Source organism: Cervus elaphus, chromosome 33 (assembly GCF_910594005.1).
Source record: "Cervus elaphus chromosome 33, mCerEla1.1, whole genome shotgun sequence".
In the NCBI taxonomy this organism is placed as follows: domain Eukaryota; kingdom Metazoa; phylum Chordata; class Mammalia; order Artiodactyla; family Cervidae; genus Cervus; species Cervus elaphus.
The window spans coordinates 63,398,298-63,416,365 of NC_057847.1; the positions used below are offsets into that span (position 1 = coordinate 63,398,298).

The 18,068-nt window shown below is 38.6% G+C and overlaps 1 protein-coding gene across 2 annotated transcripts in view; it reads right to left on the reverse strand.

Annotated features, from left to right (window-relative positions):
- Nucleotides 1-18,068, reverse strand: part of RAB3GAP1 (RAB3 GTPase activating protein catalytic subunit 1) — a 96,441-nt gene that overhangs the window by 69,307 nt on the left and 9,066 nt on the right. For both annotated transcript variants that reach the window (XM_043894250.1, XM_043894249.1), the window contains exon 4: nucleotides 1,034-1,166. In XM_043894250.1, the coding sequence (XP_043750185.1) occupies nucleotides 1,034-1,166 (133 nt within the window). The remainder of the gene's footprint in view (nucleotides 1-1,033; nucleotides 1,167-18,068) is intronic.

Below are 18,068 nucleotides of genomic sequence, written 5' to 3' on the forward strand. Positions count from 1 at the left end.
TTCACTTTGTTGTGCAGCATAAACTAACACAACATTGTAAAGCAATTATACATCAATAAAAATATAAATAAATAAAATGATAGCTAATATAAATTAAAATTACCTTTGCGACTTTGTAGGGGGGAAGAAATAATACTCTCAGAATCCTTTATTAAGCTGCAAAGGATGTTTGCTAGCTTGAATACTAATTGCAATGCTTATATAAGAGGCTGATAACATTAGTAATGATGAGATACACACTTACTACAGTATCTTATTAAATCTTCCCACTTACCCTCCAGGTAGTATTACTTCATTTTACAAATGAGATCAGTCAAGCTTAGAAAGGTCAAGTAATAGTCAGTAGAGAAACCAGAATTTTAATCCACTTGATCTGTCTCCAAAGCCTGGGGCATACACAAAGCCAACACTGACTAATCAATAAACAACTTTCAAAAATTCTTCAAAGCCCAGCTTAGTTACTTAATTCTCCGTAACATCTTCTCTGATCTCCCTGGATTAAAACTGATCTTTTCTCCTCTGAACTCCAGTAAAACTTTGTGCTTTGGGATAGCATTTATCACTTTTTACCTCTTATTATTCTTACTTACCTATAGACTTTATCTCCCCTACTGAAATGTACATTTTTCTCAATTGGACTTAGCACAGAACCTAGCACATGTTTGGTTGGTCATGTCCAACTCTTGCGACCCCCATGGACTGTAGCCCACCAGGCTCCTCTCTGTCCATGGGATTCTCCAGGCAAGAATACTGGAGTGGGTTGCCATTCCCTTCTCCAAGGGATCTTCCCAACCCAGGAACTGAACCTAGATCTCCTGCATTGCAGGTAGTTGATTTACCAACTGAGCTATGAGGAAAGCCCTAGCACATGTTAGGCACTCTACAAATAAATGATTTAACTAATTTAAAAATGAATGATGCTGTGATAATTACTCTGCAAAAATCATACTCTATTTCAGGTGTGGTGAAACAACTGTGCATATGTAAAACATCTCCAGAGAATAATAGTAAATAGTAAATAGTAAAAACTTACCTTCTGGTACTTCATCCTTTCCTTCTTTATCAGTGGATTCTTGTACAAGATAATGATGAGTGACCGAAAACTTGAAGTCTGCAAAGGAAATCTCATCGGATTTCTCTTCCCATGTCCCAGAAGTAAACACACCCTGCGTTTCACAGAAAAACAAAAAAGGAAAAAACAACCGCCTTAACATATTCAATAGTTACCATTAGTTTTTTCACCACAGATCTTTTTTCCCTTTTTCTGCCCCTTAATCTAAAAGCTTCATCCTATATTTATCCTCCTCAAAAGGGAAAAGGGAAAACATACAAGTGAATAAACCAAGAGGAAGTTATTTATAAGTGATTTATCACAGTGATCCTTTAAAAAGAAAATTTCCCTAGAAAATTAACTATCAAGTGACTAACAAAACTGTAGTTTTCAAGTAATCAAGTAATTTTGGTAAGATGAGTCTCTATATAAAATAATGAATATATAGTAAATCCCATGCCTCTTCACACACACACACACAAAAACCCAACTCTCTCTACCAACAGCAGAATCTGAGTACCTTTTAACAGAAAATGGTTAAATTTTATAAATTTTAAAAATTAGAAAAAATACATGACAATGAAATATTTATTATAAAAATCTCAAATCTAATAACATCACTATGTATTCCACAGCATTGTTGGAGATCAGAAATTGCTTCAGAAACAAGCAAATTTGTAAAATCAATTTAAGTGGCATGACATCTGTAGCATTTATTTGCTGAACAGGTTCTGTGAGTTTCTTTATTGAGCTCTGGCATTCAAATATTTTCATTTAAGTATCAACTTGATTGGAAAACATTTTAATTAAAAGTTTCAAACAGCCCCCTTAATTACATAAAATAATCATAAAAAAGGATTTTTCCCACAAAGCTTCCAGTCTCCCATTGCTGTTATTTCCACTGGGGAAGTCTATAGTCATTACAGCACAGCACCACCAAGAGGCAGAAATACCAACTCAGCAACTTCCAAGTACAGAGAGCCCCAAACTAGATAAGAAAAGGTGAGGAATGATTCTGTGAGTCACTGAGTTCTTAAAAGTGTAGTTTGGACTGTACCTATCATATAACATCTGGCAATTTTATGTATTCTTGGAAAGGTATGTAAAATTCTGAATCTTTTTGGGAGGAGAATAACCACCGTGTAACCTGCATATCACAGAAAACTAACCAAACTGATCACATGGATCACAGCCTTGTCTAATTCAATGAACTATGAGCCATGCCATGTAGGGCCACCCAAGACGGATGGGTGATAGTGAAGAGTTCTGACAAAACGTGGTCCACTGAAGAAGGGAATGGCAAACCATTTCAGTATTCTTGACTTGAGAACCCCATGAACAGTATGGCAGAAAATGAAGACGAAATAAAGAGCCTCTTGATGAAGGTGAGAGAGGAGAGTGAAAAAGTTAGCTTAAAACTCAACATTCAAAAAACTAAGATCATCACATCCAGTCCCATTACTTCATGGCAAATAGATGGGGAAACAGTGACAGACTTTATTTTCTTGGGCTCCAAAATCACTGCAGAGGGTGACTGCAGCCATGAAATTAAAAGACGCACACTCCTTGAAAGGAAAGCTATGACCAACCTAGACAGCATATTAAAAAGCAGAGACATTACTTTGCCAAAAGAGGTCCGTATAGTCAAAGCTATGGTTTTTCTAGTAGTCATGTATGGTTGTGAGAGTTGGACTATAAAGAAAGCTGAGAGCCGAAGAATTGATGCTTTTGAACTGTGGTGTTGGAGAAGACTCTTGAGAGTCCCTTGAACTGCAAGGAGATCAAACCAGTCCATCCTAAAGGAAATCAATCCTGAATATTCATTTGAAGGACTGATGCTGAAGCTGAAACTCCAATACTTTGGCCAGCTGATGGAAGAGCCAACTCATTAGATAAGACCCTTATGCTGGGAAAGACTGAAGGCAGGAGAAGGGGATGACAGAGGAGGAGATGGGTGGATGGCATCACCAACTCAATGGACATGAGTTTGAGCAAGCTCCAGGAGTTGGTGAAAGACAGGGAAGCCTGGTGTGCTGCAGTCCATGGGGTTGCAAAGAGTCAGACACAACTGAGTGACTGAACAATAACATACTACATATCAAAAACTATTATTTTTTTTAATATGTTAGGTTTCTTTAAACTGAGGTTAACCTGTGTTAAATTAAGATACCTAGAACCTGAACCAAAAGTCTCAAACTGCAATAAGCAGTTATGATACACATAAGAACTTGGTTTGCTAGGAAGAAAGCACACTATAAAGCAGTGCAATCTAAAACTAAGGTAGGGGGAGAAGTCCAGAAAATGAGAGATAAGTCCCATTTCAAGCTTGTAAAAAAGCTGAAAAAAAATATTTTTGGTTTTTTTTTTTTTAATTGAAACGTACTTGGTTTACAATGTGTTAGCCTCTGATGTATAGCAAAGTGATTCAGTTATACACTCTTTTTCATACTCTATTCCATTATGGTTTATTACAGGATATTGAATACAGTTCCCTGTGCTATACAATAGGACCTTGCTGTTTACCCATTCTATATATAATAGCTTGTATCTGCTAGTCCCACACTCCCAACCAACCCTCCTTTACCTCCCCTCCCCCTTGGCAACCACAAGTCCGTTTTCTATGACTTTGAGACTGTTTCTGTTTCATATGTGTCATATTTTAGACTCCATATATAAGTGATATCATATGGTATTTGCCTTTCTCTTTCTGATTTGCTTCACCTAGTATGATAATCTCTAGATCCATCCATGTTGCTACAAATGACATTATGAAATATTCTTTTAAAATGAGAAAGAAGTGGACTTGCCTGGTGGTCCAGTGGTTAAGACTTGGCAATTTCCACAGCAGAGGGCATATGTTCAATCCCTGGTCAGGGAACTAAGACCTTGCATGCCTCATAGCACAGCCAAAACAATTTTTTGTATTAAATAAGTAAAATAAAAATTTTAAAAGAAAATATGTTTATTTTAAAAAACTAAGTTTTTTAAAAAATGATACAAATAAACATCATTTGATCCTACTCCTGCATTCTAGGTACCATGACTGTCAACCTTACCAAACAGCTATCTCAAGATGGATTTGGTTGTATTCGACATAGAGGACATCCAGATTCTGTATGCAGAACAAACTTAAGATAATTTAGCTTGATTGAAAAATAACACTCCAACCTCCCTCTTTCAATTCCATTATGATACAGTCACTTGTAAAGAGTATATTTACTATTAGAACCGAAAGGTCAACTTTTAGTTCAGAATTAATCTAATAATTCAAATATAACTTCTGATGGCCCTACTCAGACAATAAAAAGAAATAAGTACACAGACTGGAAAGAAATAAAACCATCTTCTTTCACCAATGGCCTGATTATGTACATAATATGTGCAAAGAAATCTACAAAGTACTAAAACTAATACACACACACACACACACACACCCCCAAGCAAACACTTGGGAAATGAGTATTTTTTACAATATTTTTTAATATTTTAAAATTAAAAAAAATTTTTTATATCACTTATGACATCAAAAAAATCAAATATCTATGGCAGAGACTCAATGAAAGACAAACAAGAACTCTACCTAAAAATACCTCAAAGTATTGCTAAAAAGATATTAAAGACCTAAACAGAGATACCATGTACATAGACTGGAAAACACAACACCATTAAGATGTCAATACTAATCAAATCCAATCAAATCCTAATCAATATCCCAGCAGGCATTTTGTAAAGACTAACAAGCTGATTCTAAAACTAATATGAAAATCCAAAGAACCTGGAGTAGCTAAAATAATTTTGATGAAAAAGTATACTATCTGATTTTAAGATTTACCTTGCTATAGCACTTAAGACAGTACAGTACTGGCATAAAGACAAATAGATCAATGAAATGTAACAGATAATCTAGAAATATATTCACACTTATACATCATTTTACAACAAACCACTACAATTCAGGTAGGGAAAGGATGGTCTTTTCAACAAATGAGTCTGAAATAATTAAATATTTATATAAAAGAGAACACAACCTTTGTGTTGTGAAGGAATACCTTCACAACCTTGAAATAGGCAAAGATTCATTTGACAGGACACAAAGGTTACTAAACAATAAGATCAAAACTGAAGAAATAAACTCCACTAAAATCAACATACTTATCAAAAGACACAATTAAGGAAATGATTAGGGAAGCCATTGGCTAGTGGAAAGACTCAAAATATTTATCTGACAAGAGTCACAACCAGGATACATGAGGATAATTTTTAAAACTAAACAATCCAATTTTTTTAAATGAGCAAAATACTTGACAGGCACTTCCCAAAAGAAGCTACGAATGACTAATAGTTAACTGTGATGAATTATGAGATTATACTGAATATCAGCAGTCATCAGTGAACGGCAAATAAAGATCACAATGAGATACCACTTCATACCCAATAGGATGACTAAAAATGAAAATCTGACAATGCCAATTGTCAGAATGTAAAGCAACTTGAAATTTCACATACTGCTAAGAATATGATACAACCTTGTACTTTAGAATAGTCTGACAGTTTCTAAAAAAACTGAACACAAGACCCAGCAGTTCTGCTAAGAATATAATCAAGAAAAAAATCAAAGTATAAGTTTACCAAATCGTCCCCAGCAGCTTTATTACTATAAAAAAAAAAGAGACAATTTAAGTGTCTATTAATAAGAAAATGGATAAACATCCTGTGGTATAATCATGCAAAGAATGGCATGTGTAATATGGACAAATTTTAAAAACATGTTGAGCAAAAACTCAGACACAAGGAATGCATAGTGTATGATTTCACTTATATGAAACTCAAGAATGGATATAACTAATATATAGTGAAAAAAATAAGAACTTATGAGGGCTTCCCTGGTGGCTCAGTAGTAAAGAATCTGCCTGCCAATGCAGGAGACACAGGTTCAATCCCTGGTCCAGTAAGATCCCACATGCCTTGGAGTAACTGAGTTTGTGTGCTAGAGCCCAGGAGCCACAACTACTGAGCCCACCTGCCATGACTACTGAAACCCATACCTAGAACTCGTGCTCTATAGCAAGAGGAGCCACTGAAATGACAAGTCCAAGCACTGCAACTAGAGCAGCCCCACTCACCACAACTAGAGAAAAGTCCGTGCAGCAACAAAGACCGAGCACAGCCCAAAATAAACAAATTATACTAAAAAAAACAAACAAACAAACCGATAGCTGCTTATGGGATTAACCAAAGAGAAAAACAAGGAATATTTCTGGGATGATGAAAATGTCCTATATTTTTAGTTTAGATGGCAGTAACATGGGAAGATACATTTGTGAAGATAAACTGTCAACTTGAGTTTTAGACATTTTACTGTGAGTAAACTATTACTCAACAAAGAAAAAATATCACAAGGATAATCCTTTAAAAAGAGATGAGATATGGGGGAATATTAAAAGTTCTGAGGAAAATGTGGCAGAGAGAGGAAGATGTTCTTTTCCCAAAAGAAAATAGCAATTACATAAGAACAACGTACTAAACATCAGCATAACGTGGGCCCAACAATCCTTTCCACTAATCTTTCAACTTACTCAATAAATTTTAGGTAAGAAATACTCTCTGCCAGAACTTTGTAGGGCCTGAGGCCTCAGCAAAGTGAAGATCACTCTCTTTAGTTGAAAGTGACACTGTCAGTCGTTTGAAGTTAAAGTCGCTCAGTAGTGTCCGACTGTTTATGACCTCATGGACTATACAGTCCATGGAATTCTCCAGGCCAGAATACTGGAGTGGGTAGCCGTTTCCTTCTCCAAGGGATCTTCCCAGAAATTGAACTGGGGTCTCCAGCACTGCAGGCAGATTATTTACCACCTGAATTACCATGGAAGCCCTGTTAGTCATTTAGCTGTGCCCGACTCTTTGCGATCCCATCAACTGCAGCCCACCAGGCTGCCACTATGGAGAACAGTGTGGAGATTCCTTAAAAAACTGGAACTAGAACGGCCATATGGCTCCCGCACGATGGGGTGCTCTTCTCTTTGCGTCTTTGGATCGACATCCCCTCACGCTCGAAGATGGATTTTCCTGCTATGATCTAAATAAGTAGAGCTGTAACACTGAGCTGTAACACTGATTTATTTAAGAGTTATAACACGGTCTGTCCTCCAAGAGCTGTGACCCACTGAGGGGGCTTTAATGTCCGTCACTCCACATTTTTGTTGTGACGAGACAAAGAACCGAGAAGCATACACTCGCCTGACATCTATGGTGCCGTGACTCGGGTTTAACCTGGCTGAAACAACCTCCACACGGAAGAAGCCAAGCGCAGCAGGAGCCCAACTCACCAAAGCTCCCGCGGTAGAAGCAGAACACGAAGAAAGCCCCGCGCAGGGGAAGGCCCATTGTGCTGGAAACCGGGGCAGCGAAAAACAAACTCAGCAGAAAGCCCAGGCGGCTCAGTCTCAGATTCCAGAAGACCTCCGGTTAAGGTCAACAAGCTACAACATGCAGTGCCAGTTCAACAAAGATACAAAACTACAGCTGACCACCGAAAACATCACTCACCCTTAGATGGACACCGCTATAAGGACTCTGAGGCTTGAGACTAGCAAGAGGGGGAGGTCCAATACCCCTCGCCGTCCCAGTTCAGCAGGAAGTAGCCAGAAAGACCTCGACACCCAAAGGGGGAATGTTAGGTAGTTAGAATAGGGAAAAGGAGTCAAAATTGGCGGTGGCTAAAAGACAAGGAAGGGAAAAGCCCGCAAAAATAGAACAGAGGAAGGTCAAAGGAAGGTCCAAGGACCGGAGTGAGGACTTCAGGGAGAACAGCGCTCCTGCCTAAGCCCTTTGCATAGGACAGGCCCAGGGGGGAGAAAAAAGACATAAAAAAAGAGCCAAAGCGCGCTCTCTCTCTCACTCCCGCACGATGGGGTGCTCTTCTCTTTGCGTCTTTGGATCGACGTGCCCTCACGCTTCGAAGATGGATTTTCCTGCTATTATCTAAATAAAATAGAGCTGTAACACTGAAAAAAAAAAAAAGAACTGCCATATGACCCAGCAATCCCACTGCTGGGCATACACACTGAGGAAACCAGATCTGAAAGAGACACGTGTACCCCAATGTTCATCGCAGCACTGTTTATATAATAGCCAGGACATGGAAGCAACCTAAACGCCCACGAGCAGACGAATGGATAAGAAAGCTATGGTACATATACACAATGGAATATTACTCAGCCATTAAAAAGAATTCATTTGAATCAGTTCTAATGAGACGGATAAAACTGGAGCCCATTATACAGAGTGAAGTAAGCCAGAAAGATAAAGACCAATACAGTATACTAATGCATATATATGGAATTTAGAGAGATGGTAACAATAACCCTATATGCAAGACAGAAAAAGAGACACAGATGTATAGAACAGACTTTTGAACTCTATGGGAGAAGGCGAGGGTGGGATGATCTGAGAGAATAGCATCAAAACATGTATATTATCAAGTGTGAAACAGATCGCCAGTCCAGGCTGGACGCATGAGATCAGTGCTCAGGGCTGGTGCACTAGGATGACCCAGAGGGATAGGATGGGAAGGGAGGTGGGAGGGGGGTTCAAGATGGGGAACACATGTAAATCCATGGCTGACTCATGTCTATGTATGGCAAAAACCACTACAATACTGTAAAGTAATTAGCCTCCAACTAATAAAAAAAAAATGAAAAAAAAAAAAAAGAAAGAAAATTTTGGAAGAGAAAAATAATGGGAGCATATTTTTGTCCCACCAGAATATACAATAAATATACAATAATTAAAATAAAATAGCATATTTATAAGAATACAAAGTATTCATATTCTAGAAACAAACCCAAGTATGTATAGAACTCAATATATGGTAAAGAGAGCATAATCAATAATTCAGAAAATGTTGGCTATCCAACAGAATAAAAAAGATCACTGCCTCATTTCATTCACAAAAATTAATTTTAAGTAGTTATCTGAATGTTAAAAAAATCTTTCTTTAGAAGAACTAAAAATACTGAAAAACAGAGAAGGTTCTCAGGGTCCAACAGAAGTCCTCAGACCACATCATGAGAATTTCTGACCTAAAGGACAGACTAATTTGTGCACAACCAGGGGTAAACCCCAAACTTTGCAAATAAACTCTGTCCCAAATCTTGGCTATTAAACCATGCATGTGCAATAGAAACTCCAGGGTACACTAACAAAGAAGAAACTTCAAAGAAAAGATTTCAGCTGCTGTCACCAACAAAGAGAGAATGGAATTTTACTCCAATTAGGCAAATTGTGTGCTACAACAAAAAAAAATGTTCTTCAGAAAACACAACAGAATCTAGTCCATACATTCACTCAAAATACAAGTATAAAGTTAAGAAATTATTGGATACACACCCCTCCCCCAAAAAAGGCTTTCCAGGTGGCACCTGGAAAGTGGTTGGTAAAGAATTCATTGCCAATGCAGGAGATACAAGAGATGTGGGTCAATCCTTAGTTCAGGAAGATCCCCAGAGTAGGAAATAGCACCCCACTCCAGTATTCTTGTCTGGAAAATTTCATGGGCAGAAGGGGCCTGAAGAGCTACAATCCATGAGGTCACAAAGACTGAGCAACTGAGTGCACACAAAAAAACACAAAACAAATTTAAAAAACCATGAAAATGTGACATATACTCAAGAGAACACAGTGAACAAATTCAACCTCAAGACCTAGATGTCACAATTGGAGGCCTAAAGGGCAGTATTTCCAAAACGACTTTAGAGATAAGCACTCACAGAGAATTAGAAATCATAAAAGGAACCAAAAATTTCTAGTCATAAAACTACAATAACTGAATTGGAAAATACTCTACGTGGGTTTACCAGCAAACTGGAGACAGCAGAGATAAATTCTAAGAAATTATATGAGAGAAAAAATAGACTGAGTATAGTAGAGCCTCAGAGACATGTGGGGCAGTATCAAGAAGTCAAATATTATTTAAATTACAGAAGAAGAGAATAGGACAGAAATATATTTAAAAAATAATGGCAAATGGGACTTCCTTGGTGGTCCAACAGTTAAGACTCAGCACTACCACTGCAAGGGGCACAAGTATGATCCCTGATTAGGGAACTAAAGTCCCAAAGGCTGTACCCTGTAGCCAAAGAGTAAAAAAGAAATTAATAATAATGCCAAAAATTTCCCCAATTTGGTGAAAAACAAAAGTTGACATATGCCATATTAATAAAACTAAAGAGGAAAAACACAAACAAAATACATCTATGAACATTCATAGACAACTTAAAAAGATAAAGAAAAAAATCTTGAACGTAGCCAGAGAAAAGAACACCAAGCTAGAACAAAAATGAGTGTCACCTAATTTCTCATCAAAAATTATAGAGAAGAGAAAACAACAGAACCACATCTTTAAAGAAATGGAGGGGAAATTTTTCAAGCCAAAATTCTTCAGCAAGACTATTCTTCATAAACCAAGTAAACGGGCTTCCCTGGTGGCTCAGTGGTAAAGAATCTGCCTGCTAACGCAGGAGACATGGGTTCGATCCTTGATCCAGGAGGATCCCACATTGCTGTGGAGCAGCAGAGCCTGTAAGCCACAACTATTGAGCCTGTGCTCCAGAGCCTGGGAGCTGCAACTACTGAAGCCTGAGCCCCCTAGAGCCCATGCTCCACAGCAATGAGAAGCCCTCGCACCACAACCAGAGTAGCCCCTTCTTGCCACAACTAGATAAAAGCCAGCACAGCCAATAAATAAATTAAAAAAAATTTTTTTAAATAAAGTTACATTTAAAGAAAAATAGTAGCTTTAGCCAGCCAGTATGGCAATTCAAAAAATTAAAAAACAATTAGCATATGATGGAAATATTGCACTTCTGGGTATATATTTAAGAGTTGAAAGGAACTCAGGTATCTGCACATGCATGTTCACAACAGCATTATTCACAAAAGCCAGAAAGTGGAAATACACCCCTACATAGAAACAAGTTCTGTTCTGAGAGTGAGTTTGAGAGTCCAATTTGTTCATAAGTCCAAGAAAGTTAGCCTAAGTACCTAACTAACACAATCAGCTACGTAAAATTGTACCAAGTTTATAATACTTTTCACACAAATAATACATAAAAAACAAACACAAAAAATAAAACAGAGGCTTCTCTGGTGGCTCAGTGGTAATGAATTCACTTGGCAATGCAGGGGTCATGAGTTTGATCCCTGATTCAGGAGGACACCCATGCTGCGCTCACGTGCCACAACTACGAACCTATGCTCTAGAGCCCGGGAGGCGCGATAACTGAGCCCACGTGCCACAACTACTGAAGCCTGTGCACCCTAAAGCCTGTGCTCTGCAACAAGGGATGCCACTACAATGAGAAGCCCGCTCACCACAACCAGAGAAGAGCCCACACAGCAACAAAGACCCAGTGCAACCAAAATAATAGAATATTAAAAAAAAAACATGTTTAATCTTACAGTATAGCACCTCGAAAGGTACACTAGCACAGTATGACAGCTGGCATACAGGGGCTGGCACTGAGTGAACAGACAAGAAGAGTTACTGACTGGAAGAGAGAGACGGTGGGAGATGGCAGAGCTGAAGGACTGACAGCAACAGGAGCAGCGGGCAAGCTGCAATTTCATTCATGCCTTACATGATTAGACACGTGAATCCACATTCACATCTTTGAAAGTTCGCAACTTGAAGGTCTGTATGTAAGGGACTTACTGTAACTCAAGTGTCCATTGATAGATAAACAGATAAGCAAAATGTGTTGTGTATGTGTATAAATACATACACACACAATGGAGTATTATTCTGTCTTAAAAAGGAATGACATTCTGACAAATTCTACCACATGGATGAATCCTGAATTTATTAAGTATTAGAGATGAAAAACAAGCTACACACAAAAGGACAAATACTACAGGATTCTATTTATATGAGGGAGCTAAATAAGTGAATTTGCAGAAAATGAACAGTGGTTACCAAAAGTTTCAGACTAGGGGCAGTGAAATAGTTCAGTCTGGGTTGATGGAAACTTGAACAATGTAAAAATACTTAAAGCCACTGAATTTTACACTTGAAAATGTTTAAAATGGTAAACCTTATGTACAAATTGTCCTTGACTTACATTGGGGTTATTATGGCCCAATAAATCCTTTATAAATTGGAAATATCATTAAGTTCACATTAATATACCTTATCTATCAAATATTATACAGCTCAGCCTAAGCCTACCTTAAACATGCTCAGAACACTTACATTAGCCTACTTAGACAAAATCATCTAACAAAAAGCCTATTTTATGATATAATACTGAACATCTCACATAATTTGCTGAATACTTAAAGTGAAAAAAATAGTATATGGGTACAGAATGGTTTTAAGTGCATCACTTGCTTACCCTCATGATCAAATGGTTGACTGTGAGCTAGTTTGCTGCCCAGCATCATGAGAGTGTACTATACCACAAGTACTAGGCTGGGAAAAGATCAAAATTCAAAGTACAATTTCCACTGAATGTGTCCAGTTTTTATACCAAACCCATCGAAAAACTTAAATCACCAAAAGTTGGAAACCATCTGAATATTTTACCACAATAAAAAAATAATCAACATAATTAACCACATTCAGAGAATAAAAAAGAAAAATCATATGATTATCTCAATAGATACAGAATAAGATCTGAATAAATTATGATTAAAAAAAAACTTCTAGCTAATTAAAACAATTTCCCTGGTGGGACTATAGACTCTAACAATGGATGGAGGTTCCTGACACTGTACAGGAGGCAGTGACCAAAATCATCCCCAAGAAAAAGAAAAGCAAAAAGGCAACATGGTTGTCTAAGGAGGCCTTAATAATAGTTGAGAAAAGAGGAGAAGCGAAAGGCAAAGGAGAAAAGGAAAGATATACCCATTTGAATTCAGAGTTCCAAAGAATAGCAAGGAGAGATAAGAAAGCCTTGCTCAGTGATCAATGAAAAGAAATAGAGGAAAACAACAGAATGGGAGAGACTAGAGATGTCTTCAAGAAAATTAGCGATACCAAGGGAATATTTCATGCAAAGATGGGCACAATAAAGGACAGAAATGGTATCGTCCTAACAGAAACAGAAGATATTAAGAAGAGGTGGCAAGAATACACAGAAAACTATACAAAAAAGACCTTCATGACCAAGATAATCATGATGGTGTGATAACTCACCTAGAGCCAGATATCCTGGAATGCAAAGTCAAGTGGGCCTTGGGAAACATCACTGCAAACAAAGCTAATGGAGATGATGGAATTCCAGCTGACCTATTTCAAATTTTAAAAGATGATGCTCAAGAGGCAAGTCAGGTGGTCTGGTATTCCCATCTCTTGAAGAATTATCCACTGTTTACTGTGATCCACACAGTCAGAGGCTTTGGCATAGTCAATAAAGCAGAAATAGATGTTTTTCTGGAACTCTCTTGCTTTTTCAATGATCCAACAGAAGTTGGCAATTTGATCTCTGGTTCTTCTGCCTTTTCTAAATCCAGCTTGAACATCTGGAAGTTCAAATTCCTTAAAAGATCAAATCCCTTATGACTTATACAATGGAAGTGAGAAACAGATTTAAGGGACTAGATCTGATAGACAGAGTGCCTGATGAACTATGGACGGAGGTTCGTGACATTGTACAGGAGACAGGAATCAAGACCATCCCCAAGAAAAAGAAATGCAAAATAGTAAAATGGCTGCCTGAGGAGGCCTTACAAGTAGCTGTGAAAAGAAGAGAAGTGAAAAGCAAAGGAGAAAAAGAAAGGTATACCCACTTGAATGCAGAGTTCCAAAGAATAGCAAGGAGAGAAGAGAAAGCCTTCCTCAGTGATTAATGCAAAGAAATAAGAGGAAAACAACAGAATAGGAAAAAACTAGAGATCTCTTCAAGAAAATTAGAGATACCAAAAGAACATTTCATGCAAAGATGGGCTCAATAAAGGACAGAAATGGTAGGGACCTAACAGAAGCAGAGGATACTAAGAAGAGGTGGCAAGAATACACAGAAGAACTGTACAAAAAAGATCTTCATGACCCAGATAATCACGATGGTGTGATCACTCACACTCACCTAGAGCCAGACATCCTGGAATGTGAAGTCAAGTGGGCATTAAGAAGCATCACTACGAACAAAGCTAGTGGAAGTGATGGAATTCCAGTTGAGCTACTTCAAATCCTGAAAGATGATGCTGTGAAAGTACTGCATTCAATATGTCAGCAAATTTGGAAAACTCAGCAGTGGCTACAGGACTGGAAAAGGTCAATTTTCATTCCAATTGCAAAGAAAGGCAATGCCAAAGGATGCTCACACTAAAACACAATTGCACTCATCTCACAGGCTAGTAAAGTAATGCCCAAAATTCTCCAAGCCAGGCTTCAACAGTACGTGAACCGTGAACTTCCAGATGTTCAAGCTGGTTTTAGAAAAGGCCAAGGAACCAGAGATCAAACTGCCAATATCCGCTGGATCATCAAAAAAGCAAAAGAGAGTTTCAGAAAAACATCTATTTCTGCTTTATTGACTATGCCAAAGCCTTTGACTGTGTGGATCATAATAAACTGTGGAAAATTCTTAAAGAGATGGGAATACCAGACCACCTGACCTGCCTCTTGAGAAACCTGTATGCAGGTCAGAAAGCAACAGTTAGAACTGGACATGGAACAACAGACTGGTTCCAAATTGGGAAAGGAGTACATCAAGGCTGCATACAGTCGCCCTGCTTATTTAACTTATATGCAGAGTACATCATGAGAAACACTGAGCTGGAGGAAGCACAGGCTGGAATCAAGATTGCCGGGAAAAATATCAGTAACCTCAGATATGCAGATGACACCACCCTTATGGCAAAAAGTGAAGAACTAAAGGGTCTCTTGAAAGTGAAAGAGGAGAGTGAAAAAGGTGGCTTGAAGCTCAGCATTCAGAAAACTAAGATGATGGCATCTGGTCCAATCACTTCATGGCAAATAGATGGGGAAACAGTGGAAACAGTGGCTGACTTTATTTTTCTGGGCTCCAAAATCACTGCAGATGGTGACTGCAGCCATGACATTAAAAGATGCTTACTCCTTGGAAGGAAAGTTATGACCAACCTAGATAACATATTAAAAAGCAAGAGACATTACTTTGTCAACAAAGGTCCATCTAGTCAAGACTATGGTTTTTCCAGTGGTCGTGTGTGGATGTGAGAGTTGGACTATAAAGCAAGCTGAGCGCCAAAGATTGATGTTTTGAACTGTGGTGTTGGAGAAGACTCGAGAGTCCCTTGGACTGCAAGGAGATCCCACCAGTCCATCCTAAAGGAGATCAGTCCTGGGTGTTCATTGGAAGGACTGATGTTGAAGCTGAAACTCTAATACTTTGGCCACCTGATGCAAAGAGCTGACTCATTGGAAAAGACCCTGATGCTGGGAAAGATTGAGGGCAGGAGAAGGGGACGACAGAGGATGAGATGGTTGGATGGCATCACCAACTCAATGGACATGGGTTTGGGTGGACTCCCGGAGTTGGTGATGGACAGGGAGGCCTGGCGTGCTGCATGCAGTTCATGGGGTTGCAAAGAGTCGGACACGACTAAGCAACTAAACCAAACTGAACTGAACAAAGCCTTGACTGTGTAGATCACAACAAACCGTGGAAAATTCTTTAAGAGATGGGAATACCAGACTACCTTACCTGCCTCTTGAGAACTCTGTATGCAGGTCAGAAAGCAACAGTTAGAACTAGACATGGAACAACAGACTGGTTCCGAATTGGGAAAGAAGTACATCAAGGCTGCATATTGTCACCCTGATTATTTAACCTATATGCAGAGTACATCATGCAAAATGTCAGGCTGGATGAAGCACAAGCTGGAGTCACGATTGCAGGGAGAAATATTAATAACCTCAGATATGCAAATAACACCATCCTTATGGCAGAAAGCGAAGAACAACTAAAGAGCCTCTTGATGAAAGTGAAAGAGGAGAGTGAAAAAGCTGGTTTAAAACTCAACATTCAAAAAACTAAGATCATGGCATCCGGTCCCTTCACTTCATGGCAAATAGATGGGGAAACAATGGAAACGTGACAAGACTTTATTTTTTTGGGTTCCCAAATCTCTGCAGATGGTAACTGCAGCCAGAAAATTAAAGACTCTTACTCCTTGGAAGAAAAGCTATGACCAACTTAGACAGCATATTAAAAAGCAGAGACATTGCTGACAAAGGTCCATCTAGTCAAAGCTATAGTTTTTCCAGCAGTCATGTACGGATGTGAGAGTTGGACTATAAAGAAAGCTGAGCACCAAAGAATTGATGCTTTTGAACTGTAGTGTTGGAGAAGACTCTTGAGAGTCCCTTGGACTGCAAGGAGATCAAACCAGTCAATCCTAAAAGAAATCCTCCAGAATATTCACTGAAAGGACTGATGCTGAAACTGAAACTCCAATACTTTGGAGTTTGTAAACAACTGACTCATTGGAAAAGACCCTGATGCTGGGAAAGAGTGAAGGCAGGAGAAGAGGACGGCAGAGGATGAGATGGTTGGATGGCATCACTGACTGGATGGACATGCGTTTGAGCAAGCTTCGGGAGTTGGTGATGGACAGGAAGGCCTGGCGTGCTACAGTCCATTGGGTTGCAAAGAGTCAGACATGACTGTGCAACTGAACTGAACTGATGAAAATCTCAAACTCTTAGTAGTGAAACACTGGATGTTTCACTGCTAAAATTGGGAAGAAGGCAATGATGCCTACTCTCAACAATTCTATTTAAAATTTTATTAAGGGTCCTGGTTACTGCAATAAAAGTAAGAAATGAAAGGTACAAAAATTGATAAAGAAGTAAACTGTCCCTGTTTGCAAACAACATGACTATGAATGTAGAAAATGAGAAAGAATTAACAAAAAGATTATGAATCTTTACATTTAACCACATCAAAACACAAAATTAATATACAAAATTATTCTATGTCTATGAAGTACCAAGGGCTTCCCAGGTGGCTCAGTAGTAAAGAATCCACCTGCCAAGCAGGACACACAGGTTTGACCCCTGGGTGGGGAAGATCCCCTGGAGAAGAAAATCGAAACTCACTCCAGTATTCTTCCCAAGGAAAGCCCACAGACCGAGGAGCCCAGTGGGCTACAGTCCGTGGGGTCACAACGAGTCGGACAGGATTCAGTGAGTAAACGCCACTACAACAGACGTTCTAGCAAAAAAATGAAAAATAGAATCAAAACATAATTCCACTTCAAACTGCATCATATAAAATATTTAGCAATAAATTAACAAAAAATATGCAAGCCATCACCAAAAACTACAAAATATTGTTGAGGTGAAGATGACTTAAAAAGTGAAGAGATGTCAAGCTTCAAGAGTGCCAAAAAGTTACTTCTCAAAAAAATCTATAAACGCAACACAATCCCAATCATAGGCTCAGCACAATCATAATCCTTTTTATATAAACTGACAAACTTATTCTAAAATTCATAATGGAAACATAAGATCCTAGAATAGACAAAACAATCTGGGAAAACAACAAAAGCTAGAAAATCTGCATTCACTAAATCTAGGACTTAGTCTAACACTGTTCAGTGGTTCTCAGTTGGAGACAATTTTGCAACTCAGGGGACATCTGATGGCTCAACAGTAAAGAATCTGCTTGCGATGCAGGAGACACAGGTTCAATCCCTGGGTCAGGAAGATCCCCTGGAGAAGGAAATGGCAACCCATTTCAGTATTCTTGCCTGGGAAATCCCATGGACAGAGGAGCTTGGTGGGCTACAGTCCGAGGGGTCACAAGAGTCAGACACAACTTAGTGACTAAACTACCACCAGATACAGTTTTGGTTTTCCTAGTAGATTTCAGTAGCACCCTCCCAGTTGGGAAGAGGCCAGAGATACTAATAAAATTCTATAGTACACAATACAGCCCCACAACAACCTGGAAAAAATTTCAACAGTGCCAAAGTTAGGAATCTCTAAACTACAATGGCCAAGACAATGTGGTTTGTTGTTGTTCAGTTGCTC